This window comes from Schistocerca cancellata, chromosome 4 (assembly GCF_023864275.1).
Source record: "Schistocerca cancellata isolate TAMUIC-IGC-003103 chromosome 4, iqSchCanc2.1, whole genome shotgun sequence".
In the NCBI taxonomy this organism is placed as follows: Eukaryota; Metazoa; Arthropoda; class Insecta; order Orthoptera; family Acrididae; genus Schistocerca; species Schistocerca cancellata.
Window position 1 is genome coordinate 920241511 of NC_064629.1, and position 13273 is coordinate 920254783.

The 13273-nt window shown below is 39.2% G+C and overlaps 1 protein-coding gene across 1 annotated transcript in view; it reads left to right on the plus strand.

Annotated features, from left to right (window-relative positions):
- Positions 1-13273, plus strand: part of LOC126185094 (tyrosine-protein phosphatase 69D) — a 367349-nt gene that overhangs the window by 207467 nt on the left and 146609 nt on the right. Inside the window, exon 13 of the mRNA XM_049927899.1 lies at positions 4034-4311. Coding sequence (XP_049783856.1) covers positions 4034-4311 — 278 coding nt within the window. The remainder of the gene's footprint in view (positions 1-4033; positions 4312-13273) is intronic.

Consider the following 13273-nt stretch of genomic DNA (forward strand, 5'->3'; position numbering starts at 1 on the left):
ACTGGGATTGCGCCATGTGACATCAGAAGAGAGGTTGCCGCTAACATCGAGAGGCATAAATGAAATACAGGGACCTCACATCCACTCTTTGGACATCAACCTGCCAAGCCAAGACTGAAGTCCAGGAAGAGTTTTCTAACAACTTTACAGCCCTTAGAAGGATCAGCTGTGGCTACCCGACTCACCAAGTGGAAAGAAAGTTGCCAACACCTGTCAAACTGGATGACACCACAAGAATCCCTGCCACCTGGACACTCAGAGAAGTGGGTCATCTGGAAGTCCTTGAACAGACTACATACCGAAGTCGCAAGATCGAGGGACAATCTCCTTAAATGGAACATCCGACTGCCAAATGCCAACACAACACTGTGCGAATGCGGTGAATTGCATCTCTTCAAATGTAACTCGTGCCCAACCAGCTGTAGCATGAAGGACTTCACGTCTGCAGCACCAAATGCTATCAAAGTTGCCCAATTCTGGCTGAACATGGAAATGAGTAATGGACACAGAGAGGTTGGTTAGATTAGGTGTAAATAGTGGCAGTAGATGTGAACACCATGCTGTGGGGATCAGTGCTCATGTTGCCACCACACTAGTTTGATTAATCCAGCCATGGATGTGGCACTGTTCTCCAACCCACGATGTCTGTAGATATCGAATTTTATGAACCCCAGCTCTGCAGCATTCTAAAAGCTTCCCTGCTGTACTTATGTAGAGTGAAAACAACACATCCACACATTTAGGTTTTTGTCCGTGATGACTGAAGCCATCAGAAATATGGGGTCAGTTATCATATTGGTGCAGCTTTACAACCAAGAAATTTTTACCCAAGAAGGGCACTATGAAATTTTTTTTATGTACAGAGTGCTTGCACTGCCACATAGAGGCATAATATTAAGAGACTTGTACACCAGTGGATTTTTGACAGCTGCCTACCCACTTTAATGTACTCACTCCATTTCATATATTTTTAAATGTATAGCATTAGTGATTTTCTGTGCAAAGCTCAGTTTTAAGTGTAGTGCCTTCGCTTTCGCAACAAATAGTAATAAAGACACACTAAAAATTTTTTTGAAAACCTGTATTTTCCTCTTTGGGCAATTTTGCTGTAGTTTGTTTCTCTGCCTTATATGATAACTTATTGTTTACAGTTGATGATCAAAAGGCTAGGGTAGTGGACTACAACCATTGACTGTAGGTTGTCTGCTGAGAAAAATGTTTTTGTTAATTTTAACTGTACTTATTGTGTGGCATTGTAGATGAGAAAAACCATTGTTTATTAAAACTATAGTTAGGTCTGTAGGCCTCCTGTTTGACAACATGTGACTTGGTTATTACACCTGCAATGGCTGTGGATGTGAGTGTTCAAGGCTTTGAACATGTTGAAATGCCACATCCAGAATATTTGAAGAGCAGACTGAGCCGGGCATGTTCAGATATTTCTTGATTACAGTGGCCATTGACATTGAGTAAGGTCCCACTGACATAATACCATGGTAAAGTAGCCATGGGCAACAATGTGTTGACATTATGCCCACCAAAAAAAAATTTAAAATACAAACTTTGTTAATTGTTGACTTTTATTAACAACATACACTTTTTTTTAAAAAAGCTGCTGATATCTAAGTAGGATTCAGAACCTTAAAATATTGAATACTTATATGATAATTAAAGAATCTAATAGAAGACTTCATTGAAAACAATAAATATTTTCTTCAAAATTTTAAAATGTAAAGCATATGACCAGTATATAAAAGAAGTGAAAGGCAACCATTCACTTACAGTGGATCGATGCGTGGAGCACAGTAACAAGACAACAGAAAGCAGTATTCACAGTAGCTTTCCAGTGCTGTTCTTTTTACAGCCATAGTACTCTCTCCCTCTCTCTCCCTCCCTCCCTCTCCCTCTCTCTCTCTCTCTCTCTCTCTCTCTCTCTCTCTCTCTCTCTCTCTCACCACAACAATAACATGGACACACACACACATCCATGGCTATGGTAGCCACAGGAGTGTGCATTTGACTTTCTGTGTGGTTGTTTGTATGAATGTGTGTACTATTGCTGGGAAAAGAACAATGCTCGAAAGCTTTTGTAAATGCTGTTGTGTGTTATGTGTTACTGTGCGGCGTGTATCAATCCGCTGTAGGTGAGGGGTTGGCTTTCATTTATTTCATATACTATTCCATCCAGGCCCCCCGTTACTGAAGTACCTGACTAAATTACAATATTTACAAAAGGTGGGTACACCTCTTTGGTGTTTCTAGGATTTGTAATGAGAGTAGTAGTGTTTTACATTTCTTGGTGTCGCACTCTGATAACAACTTGTTATTGTTATAAGAAAGATAAATGCTGTTCTACAGCGTGCGTGTAAAGAATGACAGTGTGTGAGATGTACAGACAAGTTCCAGCTTGTGTCCTAGAGTTATTGTTTACTGTACCATAAAAGAATGAGGATATAGTTATTACCCAGAAGTGCCTCAAAATTAGAAATTGTGGAAAACTGGAATCGACAGCCTGAAATAAATTTTTGAGCAGTATTTGCCGTGCACTATATCTTAGCTGATTTTCAGAAAAAAAATGTTATAGTAAAATGTGCTTGTCAGAGTTTGGCTATACCATATTTAAGTTACTGATAGTCTGTTAATAAAACTAATCTGTTGCCCCTTCATGTACAATTGCTGTATGGGGTAGCTATAATTAAACTTTCACAATTTGAGAGGGCCTCCGTGAAAAAGGAGTGGTCGTAAGATGTTGAAACTTTGTGGAAACATTTCTAAGAACATTTGAAGAAGAAATAACAAATGAACTATTGAAAGAAATATTTTAATTTGCACTTAACAGGGAACCATTTGTTAATTGTGTAACACGTTTACATTCCAGGTTACAAATATTGCTCAATGTGATGACCATTTGCATCCTCAACAGCCTGGAATCGCATAGAGGTATCATTCCACAGTTGTTCGCAGCACTTTTGCAATGGTGGACTGTGGAATGTTCAGCTGTCGTGACACAGCTTGTGCACTGAATGAAGCATCACGGGTTGTGCCCAGCATGGCAACAACTACTTCTTCAACAGTTTGTGGTGTAATTGGCCATCAGCCTCCCCCAGGAGCCATTCCCAAATCACCAGTTAATTCAAACTTCTGATACATATTCTTCAACTGCAGTGCTGAAAGAAACCTCTCTGTATTCTTTTAGTGTGCCAGTACTCACGAAGAGCAGCAGCACAATTGCTGCTGTTTCGATGAAACAGCTTTATGAGTAAACAGTTATGCAGACTGATGCTTGTGTTTCAACCCTATGTTGCTGTACCAGTACTGGTGCCTAATGTCAAGTCATGACACTAACACTACTGACAACGCAGATTCCACTGTCCACTGTCTGAACATCATCCTGTAAAATTGGGTGCTCAAATGGTAAATAGTTTTCCTGTCTACACCAGCTCACGCAGCGAAAGTTCAGTTATGACCATACTGCATATGAGACTGCATCATGTGCCTGATGGTGTTATATAAAATTTATCATCCCAAAAACAGTTGCCATAACTGTTAAACCTGCACGCCAGTCTGTGACAAGATTTTCGATCCTTGTTGCAGTTTATGTAGATTACTGCTGGAGGTGCAGTTGAAATTCCCTGTAATGCTTTGAGGCATTGTACTTTCCCATGACTGCATCTGCCCACACATTTGGACACCACAAAGCCTACTCCTTCAATTCAGATGTTTTATAGTATGACTAGCACATTGTTGTGCTTAGAATAATATCATTAGTGGACATAGTTTTCCAGTGGATGAGAGCATCAGAGGATAGCTACTGTTGTGATGCCATCATTACCCTAAACCTTTCTTTAATAAGGTCAGTTTCTATTGTGTCTCCCTCAGGACATATTACTTGAATGGTTGAAGTGATTGCTTTTGGTATAAATGTGAGTTCAGTTATACTTTTTTATTTGTCAACCTCAGACCTCCAGCTTTTTACTCATGTTTGTGATTATTTGTGTCATTTTAACCAGGATATAAATTGTCTCAATTTCAGTGACATGCTCAGTGCAGAAGTTTTCTTGGGGGATGGACACGCTCAGCAGACAAATTACTCAGCGTGCCTTCAATGTGTGGGTCTGCGTATAACCCCTACAGCTTCAACCGTGCTACCCACAGTGTCTTCACCAGCAGGAGACATACCCTCTACAGTGGATACTGTACTTCGTGTGAAACGTTCACCATCGGTTGTACCTGACTTGCCACAACCTCCACCTGTTTATGATGGTCAGCTTGATGAAGGTAGCAACTACACAGGATTCATTGAAGTTGTAGGTGAGCTTTCCAAGATACGTTCAGTTAATCATGTTGTGAGAGAACTGATATGTTCTTAAAATTTTATACCATTATTCTTTTCTGTAGTCGTATTTACAGCCCATGAACTACTTCAGTCTATAGAAAAAATAACTAAATCATGCACTTCAGAATTATTACGTTCTAAAACAAAACTTATTTCTTAGAATTATTACTTTGGTCTGACTATTTCTTTTTAAAATTCTGACAATTATTGAGAGTAAATTATGCAAAAAGACAGAGCCCTTATTAAAAAAAAAGCATAATGAATAGCTTTAAAGATACAGATACAAATTAATTCAGAAGGATTTGGAAGAATACCCTTTCTGCATAACTTGAAAGTGGAGGGAAAATACATAAAATCAGTGAGAGGGGAATCATTTGCATAGAACTGTAGGACAGAGGACAGATAAATTTCTATGTCTATCAATTATGTAACACAAACAATGTCTCCATCTTGCTGATACTTGTTCGGAATTTGAATTTTAGTAATTATACAGTGGAATCTCATTAATATGGTTACGCAAATGGCTCTGAGCACTATGGGACTTGACATCTGAGGTCATCAGTCTCCTAGAACTTAGAACTACTTAAACCTGACTAAGCTAAGGACATCACACACATCCATGCCCTAGGCAGGATTCGAACCTATGACCATAGTGCTCGCGTGGTTCCAGACTGAAGTGTCTAGAACTGTTCGGCCACACTGGCCGGCTAATAAGTCACTCAATTCTGCATTTTCCTGCATAGCACTTCCATTTGTAGAAGTCCTGGTACCAGCTGCATTAAACACACCTTAAAATGAGTTGTTTATATGTTCTCCTTCCTAGCTTAGTGCTTTCAAATTTGTCAGTATCAGTACTATTTGGCCACTGCAAATTTAGCCGCTGAAAGTGCCGGGAAATGTTGGGAGTAGAAGATTTGCAGCTGCGGGGTGAGGAGATGTGCGGGGAGACAGTGCTGTTCATTACCAGTAACTTTGTGTTTCATACAAATTGTTTGCTGTGGTAGAAATTATGCATGGAAAGGGTTCACGTAGGTTGGCATCAATTCCAAAAACTTCAGAAGTCTACAGAGAAATACCAATCTGAGGTGAGGGTGAAGTTGTAGTGGCCAGACAATAAACGGAATATTTATTTCCGTATAACTCAGTTGTTGTTGTTGTTGTTCTTTTTTCATGTTTAGCATTTGATTGCATTGGCCCCTTACCTAGGTTGCATTTATCATAAATCTCTCACCCAGCGCAGAGTCCCAAGTGACTGGAAAAAAGTGCAGATGACTGCTGTATACAAGAAGAGCAAAAAGAATGGACCCACAAATTTACAAAACAATATCCTTAACATCCATTTGCTGCAAAATTCTTGGACATATTCTCTGTTCTAATATAATAAATTCTCTTGAGACCTTAAAAGCTTATGTCCACAATTAGCATGGTTTTAGAAATTACAAAAATTAGCTTGCCCTTTTCTCACATGAAATACTGCGAACTATGGGTGAAGGGCAACAGGCAGAGTCCACATTTCTAAATTTCCAAAAGGCATTAGAAACGGTGTCCCATTACAAGCTGTTAACGTAGATACAAGCATATGGAATAGGTTCACAGATATGTCAATATCTCGAAGAGCTCTTGTTGTCCACGACAACGAGTCTTCATCAGAGACAAGGGTATTGTCAGGAGTGCCCCAGGGAAGTATGATAGGACTGTTTTTATTCTATATATACATAAATGATTTAGTGGACAGGGTGCGTAGCAATCTCTACAGTCACCTCATTTAAATGTCTGGGCGTGACAGTGCATTGCGATACAAAATGGAAAAAGCATGTGAGGATTGTGGTAGGGAAGGTGAATGGTTGACTTTGGTTTATTGGGAGAATTTTAGGAAAGTATGGTTCATCTGTAAAGGAGATTTCATATAAGATTCTAGTGCAACCTATTCTTGAGTACTGCTCAAGTGTTTGGGATCCGTACCAGGTCTGATTAAAGGAAGACGTCAAAGCAATTCAGAGGCGGGTGCTAGATTTGTTACCGGTAGGTTCAAGCAACTTGTAAGCATTATGGAGATGCTTCAGGAAGTCAAACAGAAATCCCTGGAGGGAAGGCGACATTCTTTTTGGAGGTACACTATGGAGAAAATTTAGAGAACCCCCATTTGAAGCTGACTACAGAATGATTCTACTACTGCCAAAATATGTTTCGTCTAAGAACCACGAAGTTAAGCATATTGATATTGCATGAAAAATGAACATTCTTCCATCAGCTTTAAATACAATAGTGAGCAAAAAATAAATAAATAATTTAAGCAGTATGTTTGGCAGGAGGTTCTCCAAACAAAAACAAGTGCACAATGATCAGTTTCCAGAACTGGAAAATATGCTATTGAAGTGAATAAAATAAGCTCGTGTTTCAGATATTTCAATACATGGTACTGTGGTTCGTGCTAAAGCAAAATATTAGGCACAAAAGGTGGGACCAACAGATTTCAAGGCACCCAATGGTTCGATCGAAAGCTTCAAGAACTGACAAAGTTCAATGTATAAATGTGTTCGAGCTTAGGCTGGAAGTGTAAACATTGAAATGTTCAGTTGTTCAGTCATGGAAGAATACTTTTTGTTCAATCATAGAAAAGCATAGTCCCAATGATGCTTTTAATACAGATTAAACAGGCTTATTTTGTACCTTCTGCATGACAGAACTCGTGTTCAGATGAGAGAAATGCTGTGACAGAAAATTTAGTAAAGAGGGGTTAACTGTCTTATTTATTACGTTGTAATGAAAGTGGAAGAGAAAAGTTTATGTCATTAATAACTGGAAAGGCAAAGAGTCCAAGATGCTTTAAAGTTGTGCAGACATTTCCATATAAATATGCGTCTAATGTGAAAGCAAGAGTAACAGCAACTGCATTCCAACAATTCATGCATGCTTGGGATGCAAGGTTGGGTTTTAGAAATAGGAAAATCATCCTGTTTATTGAACAGTGTGCAGCACATCCCCAGGATACATCATATCTACTTATTATAAATGTAGTATATTTATATACTAACGCGAATTCTTTACAGACGAATGGAAAAACTGGTAGAAGCCAACCTCGGGGAAGATCAGTTTGGATTCCGTAGAAATGTTGGAACACGTGAGGCAATACTGACCTTACGACTTATCTTAGAAGAAAGATTAAGAAAAGGCAAACCTACGTTTCTAGCATTTGTAGACTTAGAGAAAGCTTTTGACAATGTTAACTGGAATACTCTCTTTCAAATTCTGAAGGTGGCAGGGGTAAAATACAGGGAGCGAAAGGCTATTTACAGTTTGTACAGAAACCAGATGGCAGTTATAAGAGTCGAGGGGCATGAAAGGGAAGCAGTGGTTGGGAAAGGAGTAAGACAGGGTTGTAGCCTCTCCCCGATGTTATTCAATCTGTATATTGAGCAAGCAGTAAAGGAAACAAAAGAAAAATTTGGAGTAGGTATTAAAATTCAAGGAGAAGAAGTAAAAACTTTGAGGTTCGCCGATGACATTGTAATTCTGTCAGAGACAGCAAAGGACTTGGAAGAGCAGTTGAACGGAATGGACAGTGTCTTGAAAGGAGGATATAAGATGAACATCAACAAAAGCAAAACGAGGATAATGGAATGTAGTCAAATTAAGTCGGGTGATGCTGAGGGAATTAGATTAGGAAATGAGACACTTAAAGTAGTAAAGGAGTTTTGCTATTTAGGGAGTAAAATAACCGATGATGGTCGAAGTAGAGAGGATATAAAATGTAGACTGGCAATGGCAAGGAAAGCATTTCTCAAGAAGAGGAATTTGTTAACATCGAGTATAGATTTAAGTGTCAGGAAGTCGTTTCTGAAAGTATTTGTAAGGAGTGTAGCCATGTATGGAAGTGAAACATGGACGATAACTAGTTTGGACAAGAAGAGAATAGAAGCTTTCGAAATGTGGTGCTACAGAAGAATGCTGAAGATAAGGTGGGTAGATCACGTAACTAATGAGGAGGTATTGAATAGGATTGGGGAGAAGAGAAGTTTGTGGCACAACTTGACTAGAAGAAGGGATCGGTTGGTAGGACATGTTTTGAGGCATCAAGGGATCACAAATTTAGCATTGGAGGGCAGTGTGGAGGGTAAAAATCGTAGAGGGAGACCAAGAGATGAATACACTAAGCAGATTCAGAAGGATGTAGGTTGCAGTAGATACTGGGAGATGAAGAAGCTTGCATAGGATAGAGTAGCATGGAGAGCTGCATCAAACCAGTCTCAGGACTGAAGACCACAACAACAACAGTATATTTCCTCCCAGCTGTACAAGCCACCTTCAGTCACCAAACCAAGGAATTATAGAAAGCCTGAAACAAAAATACAGGAAGATTCCTGTAAAGAAGAGGCTGACCTGTCTTCATACAAAAGTGAGAAATGTAATGATCTTGGACTCTATACATTTAGTTAAAAGTGCCTGGAATTCCACACAAGAAAGCACAATCTTAAAATGCTTCATCAGATACTCCCAGAAGACATCATGTCAGGAAGTGAGGAATTGCAGCTGAACAATGATAGCAAATAATGGGGCAAGAAAAAAACACTGACTATCTTAGCTTCGATGCATATGTCGAATGGTACAAAGGTGTTGCCGTCTTGCATTCCATGATAACTGGTGAAGTCTTGCTGGAACAGATGACAGAGAAACAAGAAGAAAGTGAAGATGAATATGAACCAGGACATTCCCAGTTCCTGCAATAGCAAAGGCTGTTTAAGCAATGGGTACAGTTAAACATTGTGTATTGAGTTTTCATGTGGACGGAGTAGTCGTGAAAGTATTACCTAAGATGGACAATACAGTATTAAAATTAGGACAAAATATGAACACTCAGTTATTCATATGTTTTTCAAACCTGTGTAAAGACAGAACTACGTACTGTATCTAATTGTATTTCAGTGACCAATATAGTGACTGACAATAGCTTTAAAATATTTATAAAACTATTCTCAAAAAAGACCTTGCCTAACCTCTACAAGAAATGATACAAATGAGTGCAGTATCTTAAAATGGTCACATCCTTCAATCAACTAACACTCGTTCCTCTCTCTGAGGAATCACTACATCAATATATATATATATAGTGCTGGCACATCGATAGACACACAAACAAACACAAACATACACACAAAATTCTAGCTTTCGCAACTAATGGTTGCCTCGTCAGGAAAGAGGGATGGAGAGGGAAAGACGAAAGGATTTGGGTTTTAAGGGAGAGGGTAAGGAGTCATTCCAATCCCGGGAGCGGAAAGACTTACCTTAGGGGGAATTGGAATGACTCCTTACCCTCTCCCTTAAAACCCAAATCCTTTCGTCTTTCCCTCTCCTTCCCTCTTTCCTGACGAGGCAACAATTGGTTGCGAAAGCTAGAATTCTGTGTGTATGTGTGTGTTTGTTTGTGTGTCTATCGACGTGCCAGCGCTTTTGTTTGGTAAGTCACATCATCTTTGTTTTTAGATATACTATAGATATATATATATAAGGAAACATTCCATAAGCATGGGCATGTAACTGTAATTAAACATACTTTGTGACATTAGTGTAAACTCAGCCCACTTCATGAATAAATATAAAATATCACATGCCAGGTTCATTTTTTGGAGGCTAGAGGGTACACTCTGGCGTCACGTGACTTTCCTGTATTCCAGTTGACTGTTGGCAGAAGTGTACACACCCAACATATTGGATTTATCCCTTGTTGCCACAGTTAACATATTGTTGTTTCTTTTGTACTAAAGTGTAATTTTTGGAGTTTCTGAGTGTTGTAATATTCTAAATGTTTTCTCAGTAAGACACATTTTGAACTATAATTTATTGAGATAGAATCTCTGGAAGTGTGGCATTAAGGTATTGCATATTACCCCAAATCTTGAAATATGGTACCCTTAAACTCGAATTATTACCATATTAGTATGGTCCCTTCTGCCCCCCCCCCCCCCCTCCCCCAAACAAGCCATCCAACCTCCTGCTTGTGACATTCAAAATCTGTGGTCCCTTCAAAAACACGCTAATGGGATTCCTCTGTGCTCATTGTTGCTTGCCGGATCTCACTTCATGCTTTTCTCTCTCCTGACTGGGGATTTGAAGACCGTTTTTCTCTCCTGATAACACCTCCATCCCACCTCCCCTCAAAACATTACTATCCTTTATAATCTTTGCGTCTTTATGAAGGAATTATTATTCAGATCTGAAAGCTCAGGATTCAGTAGGTTGTGTATCTGTGATACCTGCTTTGTGTCAACAACTGGTACGCTGTTGCCTACTTCATGTCACAATGTAAATCTTTTACAACTCTGATATTAATTCAAGTTAGGGTACCTAATGCCACTGCTTAAAAGACCAGATAACGGGTTTTCCAATATTTCACTTGGACATCGAATATAGACAATAGCTGATACCAGATCGATTTCATACTAATACAGAGTAAATTCCGGACATGGATGAGAAATGCCAAGGCTTATCCAGGAGAAGATATTAACTCTGACCACAACTTGGTTGTAGTAGATGTGCAGGTTAGATTGAAAAGAACATTGGTAGGTAAAGTGAGAGAGAAATTTAACTTGGATGCTCTAAAGGAAGAAGAAATAACCAAAAAGCTTGAAGAGTTCAGAGACAAGTGGAAAATTAGAGAAAAGACAGAGGGCATAAATGAACAGTGGATCCAGTTCAGAGACACCCTGAAAGCAACCAGTAAAGATGTTGTTGGTGTGCTGAAGTGCAAGCAGAGAAGGAAACCAGCTGAAGTGCAAGTGGAGAAGGAAACCATGGGTTACCAATGATGTGATATTGAAGATGGCAGAAAGGAGAAATGGAAAAACGCGCAAACTGATTAAGGATAAAGGCAATACAGAAGACTGAACAATGAGCTGAGAAGAGTAACTGATCAGTCAAGGGAAAAATGGATGAGAGAAATCTGCTCAGAAATTGAGACAGTGGAGAAAGAGGGCAAGTACGAAAAGATGTATCGAGTAGCCGAGGAAATAGTATTTCGGGGAAGGAAGAACAAAATGAATATGGAGATAGAAGGGAGAGATGGAACTCTTATAAGTGACCCACACGCTGTTCAGAATAGATGGAAAGAATATATTGAAACTCTCTATGAAGTGGATCAAAGACCTTCCGATCTGCAGATTGAGAAGGAAGAATCAGTAAATGAAGATGAAAAAGTATATTTTATCCTAGGTTCAGAGGTAAATAAGGCATTGGCAGAACTTACAAACAACAAAGCGAGTGGTGTAGATGACATTCCAGCAGAAATCTTAATGAGTTTAAAAGAAACAGGCGAAAATGGATTGACCTCTCTTTGCGAGTACATGTGTGACAAAGGAGAATGGCCAGAAGACTTTCTCGCAAGTATAATAGTCCCGATCCCAAAAAGAGTGAAGACCACAGGACAATCAGCCTAATATCACAGCAGCAAAAGTAGTTCTTTGAATTCTGAATAGGAGGCTATATGGAATGCTGGAAGAAACACTTGGTGAAGAACAATGTGGTTTCACAAGGGGAAAGGGAACACGAGATGCCATTGGACTTCAAAGAACCATTGGTGAAAGATACATAGAAAAGGGTAAATAAGTGTATGCTGTCTTCATAGACCTTGAAAAGGCCTTTGATAGAGTGCAGTGGGATAAGCTGTTAGGTATCTTGAAAAAGAAGGGAATAAAGTGGAAGGAGACAAGATTAATCGCAAATCTGTACCTGAGTCAAAAAGCTCGCATATGAATAGGCAATGGGATCTTTGAAGACAGCAAGATTGGGAGAGGTGTTAGACAGGGTTGTTGTCTCTCGCCAATCTTATTTAACATCTATCTGGAGGAAGTGCTGGAAAACTGTTTGAATGGGACAAGAGACGTCAGGATAGGTGGGCGGAAAATTGAATGTATAAGATTTGCGGATGACATGGCGATCCTCGCAGAAAATAAAGAGATGCTGACTCAAATGCTAAATGACTGAATGAAGCCTGTGCAGCATATGGTATAAAAATTAATAAAAAAAACAACAGAAGCATGGTCATAGGCCTAAAGAAAAGAAAAGTGAAAATTAAGTTGGAGTCGGAAATCATAGAACAGTAAGAGCATTCAAGTATTTAGGAAGTTGGATTAAAGAAGACGTGGATTGCCAACAAGATATTAAAGCGAGTATGGCTCTGGTGAAAGAGGCATTTCGAAAGCAGAGAAGACTCCTAACTAGTTATTTAAACAAGTAATTAAGGAAGCGACTGGTTAAGTGCTTCATATTGAGTGTGGCCTTGTATGGAGCAGAAATGTAGACTTTCAGAAAGAAGGATGTGAAGAGAATTGAAGCTTGTGAAATGTGGATATGGGATAGAATGGAGAAGATCAGCTGGACTGATAAAGTCAGGAATGAAGAAGTACTGAGGATAGTTGGAGAAAAACAGAGGATCCTGCTGACAGTGAAGAACAGGAAACTAAACTGGATAGGCCACAATCTAAGAAGAGATTGCCTTCTAGTCGAGGCCATTTGAAGATTTCATTCCGGGAAAGAGAGGGAGGGGCAGAAGGAGGTTTCAGATGCTGGATGTCATCAGCAGGCCACAAGGAGGGTACTAAAGAATGGAGAGGAATGCAAAAGACAGAGAAACATGGAGGGCTATGCAGTCAAAACCTGCTGCAAGACAGACAACCTGATGATGATGATGATGATGATGATGATGATGATGCCCAAAGAGGGAGATTTGACAAACTCACACAGAATTAATATAATTTGTGTCAAATATAATGTAATGGGAAAAAAACTATCCCGTGATCTAGTTGGTAATAATGAAATAGCAATTATATTTCTTTAGCAACAAATTTCATTTTACACATTAGCAAGTAGAGCAAACAATAAATGTTGAAAGTTTAGGAACTATTTCTCATTCGTCTCTGTTTCCCAAATGCCATAGGGGCATAG